Source organism: Symsagittifera roscoffensis, chromosome 2, assembly GCF_963678635.1.
Source record: "Symsagittifera roscoffensis chromosome 2, txSymRosc1.1, whole genome shotgun sequence".
NCBI lineage: Eukaryota > Metazoa > Xenacoelomorpha > Acoela > Convolutidae > Symsagittifera > Symsagittifera roscoffensis.
The window spans coordinates 36329458-36351269 of NC_087063.1; the positions used below are offsets into that span (position 1 = coordinate 36329458).

Sequence of the window (21812 nt, forward strand, 5' to 3'; positions counted from 1 at the left end):
AACAGCTTGTGCTGATCATGGAGATTTTTTGACACTAAGAAAACTCCTCAGTAGCTCTCTAATTAAAACGCCCAAGGACTCCTTTACATGAATTTTTATGGTTTTTTATCCGGATTTTAGCTTGACAGAGTTTCATCTTTCATTTGTCAAAGTTTCACCCGTGAATCTTTATTAGTTGTAGAGAAACCGGCACAAACGTGAAAATGTTTTCGTTCTTTTTCTCGCATGAAAACTAAAAATTAGAATTTTTAAGCCTCGTGACTGAATGAATATACATTGCGCTTTTCGATTTACATAATGTTTTTTTATCTGTTTCAACTTTATTCATACTATCTATCACTTCAAAGGCATATGAATGCATACAATTTTTTTGCTCAACATCATGTTGATTTCGAATTTATGTCAAAATTTTCCGAAAACGCGTTTTTGCTGAGTTTTGTTCTTTAATTTTTTGGCGCACAAATTTTTGACAATAAAAAGGTCTCAATGGTGTTTTAGATTTCGGAAAATCAATTTGACACTTATAAAATGGTCAACAAAATTTTCAGAAATATCTTGAAAACAGCTAATTCCAAGACAAGATCCTTCAGCAACCCGTATACACTAGACAACCAAAATGCGAAAAATTAAAAAAAAAAACGTTCGAGAAACGGTGTTTCAAAAAATTGTTTTTAAATCGACTTTTAAGGAAACTAAAAAAAAAACGTGTTTTTTTCCGTGCTCCGCAAGTTCACTGCACATTGCCTACAAAAAATTTTCCGGTTGAACATTAAAAAGAGCATCAAAAAGAAGATAGTCAAAAAATGTTATGTAATTACTCGAGCTTTTTGCTTACTTATTGGAGATTCCAACGATATTTTCAAAATCTCATTGGCGATCACATGTGTTTTGAAATTGGAGATTCGAAATAATATAGTCCTCTAAAAATTGGGTTATAATGGGTTTTTACGCGATTGAAAGACTCCTGCTTCAAACCTCGCAATATATATGAAAATAATTTTAGCCTTTATCCTTAAATAGTATTCATTCCATTCAGTTTTTAAGCAACCTTCATCAATGTTATTTACAAGAATAGCTAACAAATTCAGCTTATTAAGTTCATTTTATTTCAGTACAAATCAAAAAGTTTTGGACGAGTCCTCTTTCAAAGTGACAGTTCTGTTGAAAATCAATCCATTTTCCACAGAGGAGTCAGGATCAACTGAGAAGTATCCGATCCTTTCAAACTGGAATTTGTCGAACTGCTGAGCGTCTTTCGCTCTGCAGTCCACTCTAGCTCCTTTTAATTGGGTGAGCGAGTGTGGGTTTATGTCTGACAAGAACCCTCCTGGCACCTCTGCTTTGTCCTCTGGGCACTTGTGCAAAAAGAGTCTGTCGTAGAGACGAAATGTACACGGTAGGCTGTAGTCACACGACACCCACTGTATGTAGCCCTAAAAATAACCCAGTTTGAAATTATTCCTCAAGCGCAATGTAATCTTAATCTGCACAGCTCATATGGTGCTCATACAGCGCATATGAAAAACTTAACCAAAATATTCACAGCAGTTAAAACTCAACTGACTGACTTTTGGTTTGCTGGAGTCACTCCTTGGACTGATTTCTCCTACGATGTAAGATATATCTCCTTCTTTGTCAAACTCAACCTTGACGGCAGATAACACTTGATCGGCGTATTTCAGTCCAACAGGCTGGCTTAGCGTGAGCCGTTTGAAATTTTTATCCGCTTTCTCCAAAAAATCAGAAGCATCAATGAAAATCTCTTTCGTCAAAGTCACCGTCCGCGAACCCTAAAACCAACAATTCAACTTCTTTCCAATTTTAACATCTCTATTTTTATCACTTGGCGTGATTCATTAGCCACTGGCAAAAAAACGCTATTTCCCCACACATAATGTTTTCATAACCCAAATTTCTTAGCAATCCATTATGCATCAGAAGCCTGACCTTTTCGGGACTTTCTGGGAAATCTGGAATAGTGATGTTGGTTGATAAATTGCTGGCTTCGAAATTGGATATGAGGACCCTCAGAGGGGATGAGATTGCCATCACTCTCCGGGCATTTCGGTTGAGGTCCGTCCGCACACAGAACTCAAGCATCTCTGGGTCGATAGTTACCTGGGCCATAGTCACACCTAAACAAGAATAGCCAGCTGCTATGCAAGTACCACAGAATTTTCCCAACAAAATTCTCAGATTTCTATCTTTTTTTTTACTCAATTAAGTGCCTTTTCTTATACGTCGTGTGATAATAGAACTATAAGAACGCCTATAAATTTAGTGAATTAGTCATTAACGACAACAATTCTCTTCTAAAAATAAATGAACAAAGACTTTTTTTTAATTTTTACAAAAAAATTTTAATACTTAGTTTTTTTGCCACAGAAGCGCCTTTTAGTTCTCCTTTTAGTAAAACCGGGTTTTTTTAGCCGAAATTGCCAATTTGCTTATGTAAAGAATGTTACGAGATCGCTTCACTCGCTCGAAAATAGATCGGTTTTTCTCGACACTGAGAAAATTTTCTGGAAATTATTTAATGTCGTTCGAATCACGACTGAAAAGGCTCTAATATGATATATCACTCAACCCAGACCGATGATTATTTATGGTACCTAATTTTGCATGAAAATTAAAACGCACCCGAATAAAAAGTTCTTCCCCATTTTCAATGGTCGGAACAATTAGTTGTGACAAATAAATCAAAGTGCCATTCAATTCGATATAAAAATTATAATAGAAGGCATCCGTGCCACTAACAATGCTTTCAGTGAGAGAAAACTTGCAGCACTAATACCTTCTCTAGTATTTGATGGGAGAAAATTATGTTTTATTTCTTTAAGGTAAAAATAGAGATGAATCGAGAATAACAAAATCATTATTCCTGCGCAAAATATTTTTTGACGAAACAATTCACTAAGTTCTTTTCTCATTTGAACTAAGGTTTATGTAAGTATTTAAGAAACGATTAGTTGGCCATTGCAATGTTAAAAACCTTGCCTATTGCATTCCTTTTTCCAATTCTGAGCTTCAAAATATTTCGAAATGAGGCATGTGAACTGACCGAGTCTATGGACGAAGTCGTTGACTGCAGTGTGTGGGTACCCCTTCCTCCTGAGAGCAGGCAAGGTAAACAGCCGAGGGTCATCCCAGTCCTTCACATGCCCAGTCTCAATCAGCTATGACAATCATCCCCAAGTTACAACACACAGACGAAGCAGAGCTGGGCACCACTTGCGATAGAAAAATGAATGACTCTAACTAATTGCAGAAAGCGAAGCGAAGCACCACACCACTTGTGATAAAAACTCATCGATACCATGACAAACTAACCGACACTTAGAGATGAAAGCCGTGGAAAAAATATCGAATAAACTGTCCTGACTGGTCTACCAAAAACTGATCTACCGAAACTTGTCTTGATTTTGTTTTGAATAAAAACTGCTTTTATCAAAATCAGCCGAGAAGTTAGACCATTAAATCTAAAATAAACACCGGAACAAATCTTATAAAGCGGTAACAAAACCGATAATTCTTGAAGAGTTCTTAAAAAACGATGACTTTGAAATTCTCATTAAATTTCAAAAAACTTTTGTGATTACCCCTTTTTCGGTAAAAACTAACCCAATTTGAGAAAACTGGATCAATAGGTAAAATTTTTATTTCGCTGGGAAATCTAATAATTTCATTCCACTTTCTAAACTAGAAGCCGATCACGTTTTTGTGACCTTTACATTTTCGCTGTTCGATAGAGGAGTTTGTCTTCCTTAAACAAAAAAAATGGACTGAACTTGAAAAGAAATGAAAAATCGCCAAAACCGCCAAAAAGTAAATTTGAGCCTGAACAAATATCAAAACTTTTCCTGTAAAACAAAAAAAATCATCACGACCTTTATAAGAGTCTGAATTACTTTCATCGAATCTTAAAAACAAAAAAAATTTAAGTCCGCCTAAAAACAGTTAGACATTTTTGCTCCTCAAAAAGAATCCTCTAAGCCGGTATAGTATTTTTTCGTTTTCAGTTTCTCTTTATTCGGCTTAAGAGGTTTCGGGGGATGGTATATCGGATATACTATCCCCCGAAACCTTTTAAGCCGAATAAAGAGAAAATGAAAACGAAAAAATACTATACCAGCTTAGAGGACTCTCAGTTGAATTACGATAGTAGAGATGGAGATGACCACAATTTCATTCATCCTGAAAACAAAGTTATTTACGGGAAAAAAGGAACTCTAGTACCCGATTGCAATACCCTTGCTTATCGCAAGGGTAAATATTCATTAACTTGTCGGCAAACATCACCTAACACAGAGTAGAAAATGGATAAACTGCTTTAAGATATCCAAAAGACCATATATACTTTAGCTTGCGAATTTGCAGGTACCAAAAATCAATTGGCTTCAACCACTGTTTTTGATAAAGAGATCGTTGGATAGTTGGTCTTGACTTTCGATACAGGAATCCAAGGGAATTTTGAAAAGAGTACAAGCATAGCTGGAGTTTGAATTGGTACCTTGAGGATTTTTCTCTTGGACACGACACTGTAGTTCATGTTGAGTCTTCCGTACTCCCACTGAACTGGACAGTAGACGTCCACTGCATCACATAGCCAGTAGTACATGGAACGATGGCTCTGGAACTCCTTAGTGCAAAGAGAGTGGGTGATGTCCTCAATGGAGTCACAGAGAGGGTGGGTGAAGTCGTAGGTTGGATAAATGCACCACTTGTCCTTCGATCTAAACACAACACATCTCAATTAAAGACTTGTCTAGTGATGCAGCTCAATAAACAAACTCCACAAACACTAGCTTTTTTGAGGCCATCTCACATTAAAACTAGGAACAGGGCGATAACGCGTGAAACAAACGCGCTTTGTCAGCAGATCAAAAAACTTCAGACAGTCAACATAAATCGAAAAAAATATATATCTACTTTCTTGAAAACTTTCGTGAAAACTATTTGAACTTCAATTGTTTAGGATCAATTGAGCAATCTCCCCCCCGTAATGACCAATTGAGCTATCTCCCCCCCAGCAAAAATGAATAAACTCTTCAAAAAGACGTCAGCAAACGGAAGTAGATGGATGTTTTGTTTATAGCACGCAATCATTTGACCGACTGAAGTTTTTTTTTTATATGAGTATCGAGAAAAATTTTGAAAAAAAAACTTGAAATTTATGAATTTTTTTCTTTTGCAAATTTTTGTATAGGCGACCATAGCCTCATCGAGGAAAGTGTTTTACCAGGGTTGGTGCTCTAGCCTTGTATCTGAATAGCAAAAAAGGTTCTCCGCAGCACCTTAATATTGTACGCAATAGCTTTTTGTCATTTTAAGAAAGAAAAAAGTCGCTTTTTAAGCCTGATTTATTGATTCTTTTTTCTATTTGAATGAAACTTTTGAGCTTTGATATTGTAAATTTTGGCTTTCCACAGTCGTTGGAAAATATGGTTTATGATTTCATGTCATTCAATCTATTTTCAAGTGGTTATAAACATGTCTCAAGTACCTATTGAGCTATCTCCCCCCCACGCGAGAATGGGGGGGAGATTGCTCAATTGATCCATTGTTTAAGACTGACACTTTTTGATCAATTATTCCAATTTAATAAAAACTGAATCAGTGGGCGTATTTTTAATCACATGGTAAATCAAAATCCTCTTTCAAAATTAAGTGAAAACTTTATAAGCGCCATTTGCACTTTTATTACTCGCCTGCGTGTTTTGCACTTTAATTTGAGTGTTAAAGTGCAAAACACGCTTGACTTTAAAAAGTTAGACCATAAATTCCAGAAACAGGTAGACCAAAAATAGTTAATGCGAACACCACATTAACTATACTTTTTAAGAAAAATAGTTAATTTTTCTTAAAAAGAAATTAACTATTGACGACTTAATTAATTATGCTCTTTTCGTGTTGAGTCGAGTTGTGTTGAGTCGTGTTGAGTCTCTTTTCGTGTTGATTTTATTTGACGAGCTGTATTTGAGCACCCATAAGGCCATGGAATAAGCTCAAAGACAGCCGGAAATGTTCTTCTCGCTACCTGTGGTGTTCGCAGAATTTGATTCTGTACAGCACTGGGTCCACTTTGCCGTCCTCCATGATGTACTTCGCCCTCAGAGTAGCCTCTCCCTCGTCGAACAGCCCCGCACGCATATCTTCGAACAACTGTAGGGACTCCACCATGGGTCTGTCTCGCCATGGAGACATGCAAACATCCTTGGCTAAAACACAACACACAATAAACAAGCCATAGCGCTCAATTCGCCCACGTGTGAACAAAGGGAAAACAGGAAGATTACTAGAACCTTTGAAGTTGATATCGTCGAACTGCTGGTGACAGACGTAGGCCAGTCCCTTCTTGATGAGAGTGACTGCATGTTGGTAGAGGGTGTCGAAGAAGTCGCTGCTGTGGGTGATCCTGTGTGGCTCGTATCCCAGCCAGCGCACCATGTCCAGAATACCAGTGAAGTATCGCTCCTCCTCCTTCTCCGGGTTCGTGTCGTCATACCTCAGATTGCAGTGACCTCCGTGTGCCTTGGCAAACCCAAAGTTGATGTTGATGGCCTTTGCATGTCCTAAGAAGTTCATAATACACTAGCTGCAGCAAAAAAAGGATAACAAAATGTACTGTTAGAAAAAAAATAAGTTACTTTGTTTTATTTCCAATGGCTTGAGGATGTCAAAGACAGCATTGACTTATTTTGCCACATTTATGTTAGACAACGCCCAAACAAATTAGACATGACCACCAGACAGTTGGGAAAATTTCAATGAAAAACCAAAAAAAAAAAACGACAGATTACTGTCGATACTTTTTCAAAGAAAATAATATGGCCTTAAAGCTCCTTGAATTTCAAGAAAAAAAATAATAATCTTTTTTCACACTGAGCGAGTTAGCAGAAAAAAGATGCAACCAAAGCTAATATGTCGCAAAAAAAGTCGAAAAACAACTATTACAAACATTTCATCATTTTTTCTCGAATTATGTTCAATTTGAGGAAAACAGGTCCAGCAATAAAACTGTTGGCGTTAAATAAATATTCAGGAACATTAATGGAACGGCTACTAAGCCGATTAACTTTGACAAACTCCCGTTGAGTCGAAAACAAAAGTGTTGTCATGAAATTTTTGAGCTACATTTTGTTCTGATCAAGATTTACCATTTTGTTTCCGGCAGGAGGGAGATAAAACTTACGTTTGTCATCAACGCACGCAAAATTAGGTCATTGAGCCGATAATCAAGTCCGAAAGAAGAAAAATCATAAAGAAAGGAAACATACAAAGTCTGGGCCAGTAAATTAAAAAACTAAGCAGGAGTAAATCAAATATCAAATATACTCCAAATATACTCCGTATACAGTTAAAAATGCTTACAGCACGAATTTTCGATGTTGCAACTAAGCCGACAAGAGATAGCTGATAATGATCAGGCACAGAGGTAAAGCTGAGCGTCGCAACACTTGCGATACAAAAAAGAATAACCACAAATTAAATCAAATGAAAAGAAAAATCAGAAACTGAAGAAAAACTCCAAAAATCGTTTTTGTCACGAAAAGAACGCGAAAAGGGAACTAAGCCGGGAAAAAAAAGAGGACCGACAAAAAAAAACAGACGGACGATAGTCCGAAAAAGCACAGAAACTCAAGTATGCAAAAAACAAGTCCTAGCTGGATTCACACCTCAAGCCGTTGCCGACTCAAGCAGATGTGTTACCATTACGCGCCAGCTGCGCCGGAACGATTGATTGAATTTGAATCTATACACACAGGCGAAGCTGCGCTTCGCACACTCGACCAAAATCAGCTCTATAGTGCAAAAAGAAAGTAGAAATAAGCACCGAAATATGTTTTACAAATTCAACTAGGTCTCGGATTCGATATTCGACCAACGACGACCTAGATAATTTGATGCTCATGCACTAACCACTCAGTCACGAAAGCTTAACTAATCACAAACACTAGCCTCAGATGCAACAGATCGTGATTAAAACAAATGTGCCGCCAAATAACGAACACTTAGCAACCAAAAATTGAAACATAGGCGCTACGCGCAATACACCGAAGGCATAGAAACTGAAGCAAAAACCAAGCAACTTGAACAACTAATAATTGAAGAATAACAGTTCTAGAACAAAAAATCGTACTAATACATGTATACACCAAAATTTTGCTATATCGAGAAAGAGCCTGAAATAACAGTTCTAGAACTAAAAATCGTACTAACACATGTATAGGTTAAATTTTTGATATATCAACGAAGATCATAAAATAACACTTCTAGAACTAAAAATCGTACTAACACATGTATACACCAAAATTTTACTATATTGACAAAGAGCCTGAAATAACAGTTCGTGAGCTAAAAATCGTACGAACACATGTATACACCAAAATTTTGCTATATTGGCAAAGATCATGAAATAACAGTTCGAGAGCTAAAAATCGTACTAACACATGTATACGTCAAATTTTTGCTATATTGACAAAGATCATGGAATAACAGTTCTAGAGCTAAAAATCGTACTAACACATGTATACACCAAAATTTTGCTATATTGACAAAGATCATGGAATAACAGTTCGAGAACTAAAAATGGTACTAACACATGTATACAATAAAATTTTGATATATTGACAAAGATCATGAAATAACAGTTCGAGAACTAAAAAACGTAATAACACATGTATACACTAAAATTTTGATATATTGACATAGATCATAAAATAACAGTTCGAGAACTAAAAATGGTACTAACACATGTATACGCTAAAATATTGCTATATTGACGAAGAGCCTGAAATAACAATTCTAGAGCTAAAATCGTACTAACACATGTATACACCAATATTTTGCTATATCGACAAAGAGCCTGAATAAACGTTGTAGAACTAAAAATCTTACTAACACATATATACACCAAAATTTTGCTATATTGACAAAGAGCCTGAAATATTGACAAAGGAACTGAAATAACAATCGTAGAACTAAATGTCGTACTTACGCATTGTAGATCAATTTCTATAGCTATAATAAAATACAAAAGATTGTGTTTGTATGTGTAGCAAAACGCCTCCTGTTTTACACCTAATACAAGTATACACAGACCAGTTAATTGAAACTACAGTGTACCTATTACAAGTATACACAGATCAGTTAAACTAAAGAAACTGTGTACCTAATACAAGTATACACGATCAGTTGATTGAAACTACAGTGTACCTAATACAAGTATACACAGCAGTTGAAATAGAAAAACTGTGTACCTAATACAAGTATACACAGACCAGTTGATTGAAACTACAGTGTACCTAATACAAGTATACACAGCAGTTGAAAAAAAACTGTGTACCTAATACAAGTATACACAGACCAGTTGATTGAAACTACAGTGTACCTAATACAAGTATACACAGCAGTTGAAATAGAAAAACTGTGTACCTAATACAAGTATACACAGATCAGTTGATTGAAACTACAGTGTACCTAATACAAGTATACACAGCAGTTGAAAAAAAACTGTGTACCTAATACAAGTATACACAGACCAGTTGATTGAAACTACAGTGTACCTAATACAAGTATACACAAAAGTTGAAATAGAATAACTGTGTAAATAAATAAATAAATATATAAATAAATAAAAGCAAAAGTGAAATGTACAAATAATTAAATAGACATGAAAAAATATATATGAACAAATAACCAAACAAACAGACCCATAATATGAATAAATGAAAATAAATAAATGAAATAAATACACATACATAAATAATAAAAGCAAAACTAAATGAAAGAAAGAATAATTAAATAAATATAGAAATAAATATCAACAAATAAACAAAACACACCTGATAAATAAATAAGCAATAAAAAAATAAATCAATACATAAATAAATAAATAAATACATAAATAAATACATAAATAAATAAATAAATAAACAAATAAAAGCAAAAGTGAAATGTACAAATAATTAAATAGACATGAAAAAATATATATGAACAAATAACCAAACAAACAGACCCATAATATAAATAAATGAAAATAAATAAATTGAATAAATACACACGCAGAAATAATAAAAGCAAAACTAAATGAAAGAAAGAATAATTAAATAAATAAACAAAACACGTGATAAAAATAAACAAAAATAAATATGTACATACATAAATTATAAATAAATATAAGCAAACTAAACATAATTAAATAAATAGAAGAACAGATAATTAAATAAATAAAGATGAACAAATAAAGAAACAAACATACGCAATCACGTGACATAGCGCGATATAGTCCAGCCCACATGATAATTGATAACTGTGGACGTTATTTGTCGACACTTGACAACAGACAACATTAAAAAAAAAAAAAACCCCATTACACGATACCATAACACCTTGACTAAAGTCTTCGGTGTAATCAGCTAGTTTTATTTGCGAGTTAGGTTAGAAAAAAGGTTCGTAATAATAGACTAACGCTCCCAAGCTTGCTAGTGTAAAAAAGGAAGCATATGAGGGAGTCCAGGAAATGCTACAGACCGTGATTAAAGCAAAAGTGCCGCCATATAACGAACACTTTGCAACCAAAAACTGAATAAGCGAGTTTTATTTCCGAGTTAGGTTACAAAAAAGGTTCGTACTAATACATTAACGCTCCTAAGCTCGCGAGTGTAATAAAGGAGCATATGAGGGAGCCCAGGAAATGCTACAGATCGTGATTAACACAAATGTGCCGCCAAATAACGAACACTTTGCAACCAAAAACTGAATAAGCGAGTTTTATTTCCGAGTTAGGTTAGAAAAAAGGTTCATAGTAATACATTAACGCTCCTAAGCTCGCGAGTGTAATAAAGGAAGAATATGAGGGAGTCCAGGTTCTACGAGTCCTGTGAACAATTTACGGGGAAAAAAGTCTAGTACCCAATTGCAAACCCTTCTTATCGCAAGGGTAACAAATAATAGGCCGACAAATTTTTTGAAACTGAAGTTTGAAAAAAAAAACAGGTACTTCCGAATCCAAGGCCTTTGCCTCCCCAGGCGTAGTCGTTACCTCTAGACCAGCTGTTGCATATTCCGAAAAATTTGAATTTATTATAAATCAAGCAACCAAGTGATTCAATGATTCTGTTTAACTAGTTGTTAACCCGACAAACAGTGGATATTCCAATTTGATAACGCTTGCTAACCGCAAGCGTAATAACTAGCCCAATAAGAAAAAACTGGATCATTAGGTAATGTTTTTACTCCGCTGGGAAATCTTACAAATCGACTTTCAAAACTAACGCTTTTTGCGCCATTTAAATTTTTGTTATTAGAAAGCTCAATTTGACTTCCTTTAAGCAAATATTTTAGAATCGAACTGAAAAAGAAATCAGAATTCAAACCGCGACAAAATCAAAATGGAGCGTGAACAACTTTTAGAATTTTTTACTGAAAAAAAAAAAATTCAAGACACTTATAAAATTCTAACCGATGTGTAGAATGCCGTTTGGTTCCGGTGGAAACCTCGTATGAACCACTCCATTCGCCCTCTCCTTATGTGCTTCTAGTCTCTATAAACAAAAAAAAACAATATCTAATTTCAAATCCTTTGGAGATAACTCAAGCTCTTTTTCTGCCAACAATCTTCCCTGTAAAAGTCTTCTAACAGGGATGCTTAGTTGATCACCAATGTAGACGACATCTCAAATGAATTCCAAACGCTAGAACTTCTTTACGTTACCCTTTTTTCACATTAAGCTATTGTCACATCAAACTGTTTTAACTTGCGTCTAGGAACCTACCAACAATTGCGCTTGCATTGCATTGGTTTCACAACCTGTTTTCTCATATTGAACTTAAATCGGATGAGAGGCAAGATTTTTTCAATATTAGACAGTAATCTAGAATTTCCTTCATGTTTTCATCAGTGACAAGGTATCCCTCCGTAGTGTGGTTCTCTCCCACCCCGTGTAACTTCAGACCCTTGAACATGTCCGCCTTCTCCTCCGACTGATCAAACCTGAATGAGTCATTGTCCTCCTCCATGGTGCCATTTACACTCCCATTTCTCTCAATCGTCACAGTTGCTGGCTAAATAGCAGAAACTCTCATTTTTACTCATACAATCAAAATAAAAGCATTAAGCTGTACGTAAAAAATTTAACAAATCTTTGTAAACGAAATTCGCCAGACTGATAATCTTATTAGTAAAAACTAAGCGGTTTCGGAAACTTTTCTGTGAAACTAACTAAAACATAGCCAACTGACAATAAAAACATAGCCAACGGACAGTTGGAACAGAGTAATGAACGCAAGGAAACTGAAAAAAAAACTGACTTGTTTTTTGAAAAACAGAACAACTTCTGAAATTCGAAGGAAAAAATACATGACCTTAAGGCTCTTTGAAATTATGATTGACACATTGTTGACAAAATGAACCCAATTTGAGAAAACTATATCGAAAGGTAAAACTTTTATTTCGCTGCGAAATCTGATAATTAACTTCCAATTTCGGAAATTAGAAGTCGATCACAATTTCCATGACCTTTGCACTTTTGCTATTCGATAGTCGAGTTTGCCTTCCTTTTAACAAAAAAAAACAGAAAGGAACTGAAAAAAAGTCAAACCGCGAAAAATAAAAATTGAGCGTGAACAAATTTTAAGACTTTTTCCTGAACGTTTTCCTGGAAAAAAAACAAAAAAAATCACCAAGACCTACACTAGATGACAAAATTAAGCGCAAGCTAGATTTTTTCAGCAATTTTCAACCTCAGAACGGAAATAACAATTTGGTCATGCCTTGCCGTTTTTTGAACAGGAAATGGTTTTTTGTTTGTTGTTTCTTGAAAAAAGTTTTGATGCAAAAAAAAAACAGCTCAAAAAATTTGGCAAAAAACTATTCTAACTGGCACTTGCCGACCGTCACGGAAAAACCACCGGTCGCAAAAAAAACAAATTTTTCGAGAATTTCGCGCGGTTTTCGCGAATACGGTTTCCAATGTTGTAGACCACTTGAAAGTCAAATAATGTCCAAAAAAACTGTGCGCTGGAATAGCCAATGGAAAGAAGTTCTTTATAGCTATGAAAATCAATTCTGCCTCCATCTCGATGACGGTCGGACAAAAATTTATCAATTACCACAAACCCGATACAAAATGAATGCAATTCAAATTAATCTCTAGAAAAAACACAGGAACTATGGCCTGGGCTAGCATTACTGAAAACTTGCGAACCAATTTAGTTTTTCTTGAAAGAAATTTGAATAGCGAACGGTACATAAATGAAGTTTTGAGACACAAAGGAATGCCATTTATGCGACAAGGCCCTGAAATATAGATTTTTCAACATGATAAGGCAACTCATACTACCGGGCCAATTGAACAATATTTGCGAAGAAAACGAGTTTCAGTTCTTCCAAGGCCTCCTGGTTTAGCGGATTTATCACCTTTTGAGCATGTTTGGGACAAAAGGAAAACTCGAAAATTTCGACCAATTCCGGAAAACGTTGACAAACTAAAATCGGCACTTCAATATTTATGGTTGACAATTCCTCAAAACTCGACCAAAACTGCAGTTGATTCAATGCCAAGTCAAATAATGTTTGCAGACGTTCATTGGGGCATTCTACCCGCTATTAGAAATCAAAAAACCAAATTTATGTAACTTGTTTTTAAAATATTTTCAAAAAAGTTAGCTTGCGCTTAATTTTGTCCACAAGTGTATATAATAGTACTCCGCAATGGCACTTTATTTATTTTATTTATTTAAATATTAATCATGAGTAATCAAATTATCATAACACAATATGCAAAAATTCAAAGATAACTCATGATAGGACAACCAGAAAGCCAACGAGAGGCTTGTTGAAGGTTGCCCCGTAAAGGAATCACATCATATGACATCAGATCAAAAGGTTCAATAATTAATTTAGGTCAAGAGGCAAATTTAAAGCGAAAAAAAAACGAGACTTAAATAAATAGTGCAATCACTCTTTTTTTTTAAATTTAAGATCTTTATTCTTTAACATGAGAACCAGAGATATGATGCAAGCTTATACTTACAAGGGTATACAACTGACAGCGGGCGGACGCGAAATAATGACTGTTAATTTATGAGTCATTACTTGAAACTGAGTCAATCAAATAAATTGAACAATCAGGAGTAGCACTCGACTGAATTAGTTTACTCGTGAAGCGGCTGATAAGGTTTTATTCGAACAGGTGATACCTTCGACGGTGCCTGGGAGTACGCGACTGTAGGCTGCCTCTTCTTCTTGTTCGAATCCTGCTCTGTCTTGGGCCCGAGCAGGTGCTCAATGCATGCATCTACTGTCTGCTTCACCACCTTCCCGTCCGCCCACTTCATGTTCGGCTGCTTCGTCTTCACATCCGAAATGAGCTGACCGATCGGGTACTGGTACCTCTCCTAAACAAATACAAAACAGCATCCATCTTTATCGACAGGCCACACCTCGAAGTGTGGACTCTTTTTGTTTTTCGTGTTTGACGAGATTCGCTCTTGCAACCGAATTGTGGTATTACAACCGAAAGAATAAATGTATCTCTAGTAACCAGTAGAAAGTGAGACTTCTTAATTATTCGCCTTATCATTACATTTTTTTTCTGTTAAGCTCCCGTTCTTCACCAGTAAATTATTGATTGTCTGGCTCTTTCTCCTTATTGTCCCCTATAAATTATAGAAACCAAATAAACAAAATTCAATTTCGGCTATATATTTTTTGTAGCAAGGCTGGATAGTTATGATTGGAAAGAGCCGATTGTCCATTTCTATTAGCTTGCACATATCCATCCACTCACCTCAATAAGTTTGGATCTGTGTTCCTCTATCACAGCCTTGACCGCACCAACGATGTCATCTTTCGTCACATCTACTCCAATTCCACACAACTCCTCAAACTCCGAAATACTGAAACAGATTAATGGGATAAATTTAACCATAAAATTAGATTCAACGTCCTAAAGAAATGGAGTTTTGCAACATGATTACGCAAGAGGACCCTATAACACTGTTAAATTTTATTTCAAATTTAATTAGATGTAAGCTGTCTTCTTAAAAATGTGCCCTATTTGCTTAAGCCGGATAACTTCTATTGGAACAGGCAGTTCGGATTCCGAGGGCGTGTCAATGTGACTTACTTGACGTCTCCAACTGGATTATCCATGAAGTACTGCTGCACAGCATTGACCTGCATCTCACTACTCACTTTCCTGTTCATGATGTATGGCAGCACCTGGTCCACACTGCGAGCATCCTTCAGCTTAGTGGCACAGTGGTACAACAGCTGACCCTGCGACTTGTCTGAAATCAACGACACGCTCCTTTAATTACAACAGAACAATTATCAACAAGGCAGCACAAGTTAGTGCCATTTCAGGAACCTTAGAGAAAGCTGGAAAAAGATCGACAAAGGGGAAGAACTCGGACTTCGGTGTGTTCGTTTTTTAAAAAAATTTTTCCACGCACTAACACGTATCACAAATATTCATGGGAATGGGTCGAAAGATATATCATATTAAAAGCCTTTCAGTCGTGATTTTTACCCATTTGTTGTAATGATGTTAGACAATTGCACTAGGCTTGCAAATCAGGGCTGAAAATTTGAAATCTCAAATCCCTGTAGTTTTTGAGAAAATTTTACTAATAACGAAAAAAAATTTAATAACTTAAAATAATAAAATAATTATCTTGAAGTTTTTTCATTGATATGATTAATGGGTAGACTCTAAGTGGGCAATCTCTATGCCCACTGTCTATCCACTCCAAAGTCTGGTGCTCATAATGTGGGCATAAATTTTCCATTTCTAGTAAATGTATATTTGTTATATGCTGATATTGTTTGTAGTAACTTATGGAGAAATAAATTCTTCTTCTATAAAAAATTCCATTTGAAATTTTTAATTTTTGGACTAATTGCGAGCGATTAAAGCGACCGAGCTTGGAGGACAAAGTGTAATTCAAGCAGCTTTTACTCCAGTAAAATTAAATTTTGTAGCTTTTTCGCGCCAATTTGAGAACAATTTTTTGTTGAACTTAAAAAAAATGTTTTTTATATTCATGTTTCGAAAGAAACCAGGGTTGACGTCCATAAAAGAAAAAGGCTTATCATACAATTTTTATACAAAATTTAAAAACTGTATTTAACAATTTTAGAGAAATACTTCTGTTCTATTTCCATCTTTTGAATCTTTCTGCTCAATAAAACATGATTTTAATTTTGGTCAAAAAAATTGAAAATCGTATGATAAGCATTTTGCTATAGATTAAACAAAATCTTCAAAAATAATTTAACGACGATTCTGGATGAAATTACATGAGTTTTAAAAAACTTTATTGAAAGAATGCAATTTGACTCTCAAAAACATGATTTTAATTTTGGTCGAACAAATGCTTATCATATAATTTTCATATATGAAAATTGTATGATATGCATTTTTTCATGAGCAAAAACACAAATTTGAGCTAGAAAATTTTAATCCCTTTTTTAGTTGCATATTTGCTTTTGTGCCCAAATATAAATTTTTGCGAAAAAAAAATTTGCATGCAAAATTTGACTGTTTGTGTTTATAACGTAGTCCAGGATAAGTTTTTCACCCAAAAAATCCAAAAATAAAAATGTTTTTTTTGTACACACAATTATTATTTTTTAATTTTATTTGCTAAGATAAAAATAAATTTGTAAAACAAACAGGCCTTTTTTCTCAACTACCAAAGTTTTCAAACCAGAAATTATCTAGCCATATACAAAAAGTTACATTTTTGGTATATAATTCCATGTGAAAATGTAATGATTAACGTAGGTGGCAAAATCACCAAATGCAGTTTATCTGCGTGGTAACTGCCAGTAACACTCTAGGTTTTTTTATGACAAAAAGTCCAGCGTTAGTGTTTCGGATGAAACACAATTTCAAAGCAAATATTTTTTGGTATTTTCATTTATGGAAAAACTGCTCATCATACAATTTCATTGTATGGAAAAAATGCCTATCATAATATTTCATAGTATGGAAAAAAATGCTTATCATGCTATTTTCATAGTATTTTTTTGGTCTGTGAAATAGTATGAAATAGTATGATAAGCATTTTTTTTTTCATAATATGAAATAGTATGATAAGCATTTTTTGTCAACCCGGGAAGTTGTTGTCGAATATGCCTAATTTACTATGCCTACCGAATATCACTAAAAGCTAGACTTTCGTTTAGATCTTCTCATCACACCACAGAAAAAACGACAACTTGACAAAAAGATACGTTTTTTTTACTAAAGGTACGTTTTTTTTTTAAAAAGATACGTTTTTTTTTAACAAAAAATACGGTCAGAATTTTCTGTACTACTTGCACAGCAACCGGCTATCCGTGGATACAATTGCTTTTCCTATTTGTTGAAAGCTTAATTGCTTGGAAATTTCCTTGAAACTAAAACCCGACCGAACCAAATAGCCATGAATAGCTTCGAACGTCGACGCTCGCAAATGGCAAGAACAGGATTTTTCAAAGGACTCTTGCACTACCCAGCATGCAATCTCATGGCTTTGCTTTTCGGAGGCAGCCGCCAAACAAAATCAATGAGACATGGCTGCTATTGATTTGATGTGAGCTGATCGCTGACATTAGTGTGCAATATATCAAATTACATGAATACATGTCGATTCAAAGCTTAACTTTTCCAAGATCACATACACTCTCGAGCGTTGCCTTGGACGTTCGATCAGATCAATAACAGTATCTTATTGCTCCTCTGGCTTTTCTTTGGTGTCCCGGTACCAATCAGATTTCAAGCAGGGGAACCCTGTCAAGTTCAAACAGATCACATCTGTTCAAAGATCTCTAGAAATTCTGGTTACATAAAGCGCGCTCAGCTGTGAAATTAGCGCCTTAATATTATTGTCTAGTTCATTCATCTGTCAAATAGTTCTATAGCCTAGACCAATCTATAGCCTCAAGCTGGCTGAAATTCTGGCTGAAAGATCCGCAATGAATAGACGGATTTAATGGACGTAAAATACACAAAGAACGAAGATGAGAAGGTACGGCGCAGGAATTTTATCGACATTATCAAAAACGCGCAAAACTTCAAAAAAAATCAGTTTGAACTGTTTGGCAAAACAGAGTTCGATTAATAAAAAAAAAACAAATCATGACGTGGGTGACAAAATCGGTCGTCAAAAATGGTACCAAAGTAAATAACTTAATTGAAAACAATCTTAATGACTTACAATAATCAGTATAACCAATTTGATATGCAGATAATTCATAAACGGTAGAGGGAGAAAAAATTGGTTCAAAGGGCGAGTATTTCTGGACTCACCTATAGAGTGAGGGCTGGAGTGGGGAGTTAGTTTGGAAGCAGTGAGGATGATGCCGTTTAGTCTGTCACTTAGCTGCTTGTTCTTCAGTGTCTCCTTCGCCCTCTGCTCACTCAACCCCACAGACATGAACAAATCCAAAGACATTTCACCTGTTCCACTTACTAGTGCAACTCTATTTTCAATGCGTTCTATTTTCAATTTAATATAATCTCAATTCAATGTAATCGGTCAGCTCAGCTATCGTCAAAACAAATCAGTCACCAACTGAAAAAGAAAAATTCAGTTAGCACAACAAAACACGCCACATCCCTCCCACACATCACAATTTTATCAAAGGTAAGGTTCTACTGGTGAAAAAGACTCGAAAACAAGGCAACGTACAGTTTTTTATTACTGTTTAGATGCAAAATTCGATTTCCATATGCTGACATCACGACATAATAAAGAAATATTCAGTTTATTTTTCACAATGAAGCTGAAATGATTCGAATCTAGCTCATTAACATCAATATTAGCAATGGTCTGGGCCAATTTGTGCTTTAATTCAAGAGAACAAGCACGAAACACATCTTCAATAACACGGGAGGCAATTTTATCTGTAATCAAACTCGGAACTATTTTCAACATTTTCTTCATCAATTTGTCCTTGCTTTTATCACTCGATTGAGATTTAAAGATAGCACCAAAAATGAAACTCATAAAACGATCGCTAGCTAATTTACTCAAAAACTCAACATCAGATTTAGTTAGACTTTGCATTAGGCTCTGTAAAACAATTGTCGATTTCCAACGCAACATGGATTGTATGAGAGTCGACGCATGGTATGAAAAAGCAAGTCCTCTTCCATTCTCAGACTCGATCGCTGCCTTGTAAACTGGTTCAGTCACTAAATAACTCAACAGCATAAATGATATACTTCTGTCTGAGCATTCAAATGCTTCCATGATTGATTCGAATAGTTCTCGTTGACTTTCCACTTTCTTGACCGAGTTACAAAGACTGTTCAATAGACCAAAGTTCCCACTTTCCAAAATATATGGGATTTCGGTTTTCAAATTTGACACAATTTCTTCCAATTTATTGCTCGAAATGGTGGACAAGCTTAGCAGTTTTTGCAAGATGAAATTTCCAACCCTGTCGCGACACAACTCCGAGCAGCTTTCAGTGATAGCCGACACTATCTTACTTGTGCCAGCAAAATTTTCCAATTCCAATAAGACCTCAATAACTCTACTGAACTGCAAATCTTTGCTGAGCATAACCACTTTACTATTGAAATCGTCTGAACTGTTCAATAGTTTTTCCATCAATTTCTGTAACTCCGAGGAAAGTTTACATTTGTCTAGAGCCCGCAAATAATTCTGCAAAGTGAGGGAGAAAATTTTGTTCTCGATGTTCGAAGCTAGATCAATGACGGCGAAATTGTGGGTGAAATTGGAAAGAATGCTCTTTTGATTGTCAGGAACATCATGTTGTGCTTCGGAGATAATTTGCGCTTTTCCTTCTGAAATCAAACAAACTATATTATTAATGCAAAGAGCAGAGACCCAGCAAACGCCCAGCACCCAACTCTCAAACAAAATTGGAAACAACATCATTCGTCTGTTTCAAATTTTCTGCTTTTACTTAAATCTATGAAAAGATGCATTTCTATTAATTTATGATTTTAAGACAATTTTGCAACTTTGAAAGCACCTAAAATTGCCTTCAATTTCCCTCATTATTTTGGTTAATATCAGATAGTAGGTCTTAAAATAATACAAGACTGCTCGTACCAGGGCGAAGCCCTGAATGTTCCGACCGCCTTTTAATGTTTAAGGAGCAGTAATAACATTTAAGAAATTAAATAAAATAAAACAAAATGAAATTTTTTTTTTCTGAAATTTGACTTTTTTTAATGAAAATCATCCCCCACACTCCATATTAAGTACAAAAGGATAAATTTCGCTCCTTGTAACAAATCAATTATGGCAAATAAGCTTCTTTCAACCAATTTGGAACGATTTCTAAGACGGATTAACTCTCCGCTTACACGTTAATAGCGCGAAATATATCGCGCGTTAATTGTCCCAAATTGGCCAAAATGGCAATCTTTAAACCCCCGTAACTTTACGAAAAATGATCACAGGTAAAATATCTTTTCAAATTTAAGCTCAGGACAACAATACCTTTCGAATGATATAAAAAATTCCGTCAAAAATGGCTAGTTAAAAAGAAATTTGTCTGAAGAAAAAAAAACCCACCCCGAGCACAAATATTCCGTTACTTTCGTATCGAAAGTCGGAACAACAAGTCACTTGCTCTCGCAAGTGAAAAGATAGTAAGACCTATGGCCCAACTTCTGTGGAAAGTTCGGAGTGAATTACCGGGAGCCGAATGACTAATCATTTTCTTCTTACCTTGTGAATTCGTTCGCGAGTAGCTGTCACTTTCCATCAGCAGACAGAGAGCAGCCCTGGCCAAGTAATTCGAGTAGATGTTCGTCATTACTTCACCGAAGCTGTCACTCATAGCTTCAAACAGCTTCTCAACAAACACCAATAGCCCGTCCACTTGGACTAGTCTTTTACCACTCTTCTGAAGTCTTTCCAGTAGACTCCGGCAACACTTCTCTAGAAACTCGGATCCCGCCCGATTTGACAAAAGATGCTTCAGCTTCGTTTTTGAATTGAACGGAGAAACGAAAGCCATGATCTGTTCGCCTGTCCAAAACTGAACAACCGATGAAATAGAGCTACATGTGTTCTCTTTGCTTACTACTGCATATTCGGATCCCTCGACGGCAACAAGCATATCGCCCGCTAGTTCCTCCTTTCTCTCCCATTCTGCTCGTTTAATTAGATCTTTCAGACGCAGTAAGTATCGCATAGTTCCTTCATCTATGCCTGGCGAAGAAACTGCATTGCTTTTGGAGTGTTGAGACGAATCATTTGCTTGATACACGCCGTCTGTATCGAAATATCTAGAACTTGCACAGTGACCCCTTCCACCACCTCGCCCTCTGCCTCTGTAAGAGGCACTAGTGTAATCGCGATTATTATCTCTGCTCTGATTTCGATTATTTTCGGTTTTTATTGGTGGACCGTGATCCTGCTCAGCGTTGACAGCTCTTCCTATTAGTTCCGATTCAGAACTCTCCGAGAATTTAGTGTGCTTTCCACTCCTATATCCAAACTGGCCAAAACTCCCTCCCCTGCTCTCTCGATTGTGTTGAAATTCATTTCGCTGCTGTTCGAATGATTGATTTGCAAAACACATCCCATCTTCTTTGTTGAGAATTTCTTTCGAGCCTTTTCTATCAATTTGAAAACCCGATAAAGAATGTTGTTCCGACGATTCAACTTCCGACGAGTTGAAATGATCATGGGTTTCGTCATTGTTTTCTTTCTTAGCTTTCTTCGGCTTGACTGCTTTCGGTTTCTTAAATTTTTTGACCAGAAAGTCCAACTCTTCTCTTCGCTTGCGTGAAGACACAGAAGTTGTGTACTTTTCAGACATAATTTGACCA

The 21812-nt window shown here is 35.6% G+C and overlaps 3 protein-coding genes across 4 annotated transcripts in view; all 3 read right to left on the minus strand.

Annotated features, from left to right (window-relative positions):
* Nucleotides 1–21812, minus strand: part of LOC134839803 (AP-1 complex subunit mu-1-like) — a 379140-nt gene that overhangs the window by 42348 nt on the left and 314980 nt on the right. The window lies entirely within an intron of this gene.
* Nucleotides 946–18563, minus strand: LOC134839802 (glutamine--tRNA ligase-like). Its single transcript, XM_063855423.1, has 13 exons — nucleotides 18303–18563; nucleotides 15132–15294; nucleotides 14793–14901; nucleotides 14203–14400; nucleotides 11887–12066; nucleotides 11465–11546; nucleotides 6303–6572; nucleotides 6038–6218; nucleotides 4511–4733; nucleotides 3062–3176; nucleotides 1948–2135; nucleotides 1569–1790; nucleotides 946–1433 (listed from the first exon to the last, which is right to left on the minus strand). Exons 1-13 carry the CDS (start codon nucleotides 18445–18447, stop codon nucleotides 1119–1121), a joined length of 2391 nt encoding a protein of 796 aa, XP_063711493.1. The 5' UTR covers nucleotides 18448–18563; the 3' UTR covers nucleotides 946–1118.
* Nucleotides 18668–21809, minus strand: LOC134839558 (uncharacterized). Its single transcript, XM_063855148.1, has 2 exons — nucleotides 20704–21809; nucleotides 18668–19808 (listed from the first exon to the last, which is right to left on the minus strand). The coding sequence occupies exons 1-2, from the start codon at nucleotides 21800–21802 to the stop codon at nucleotides 18694–18696; spliced, it is 2214 nt and encodes a 737-aa protein (XP_063711218.1). The 5' UTR covers nucleotides 21803–21809; the 3' UTR covers nucleotides 18668–18693.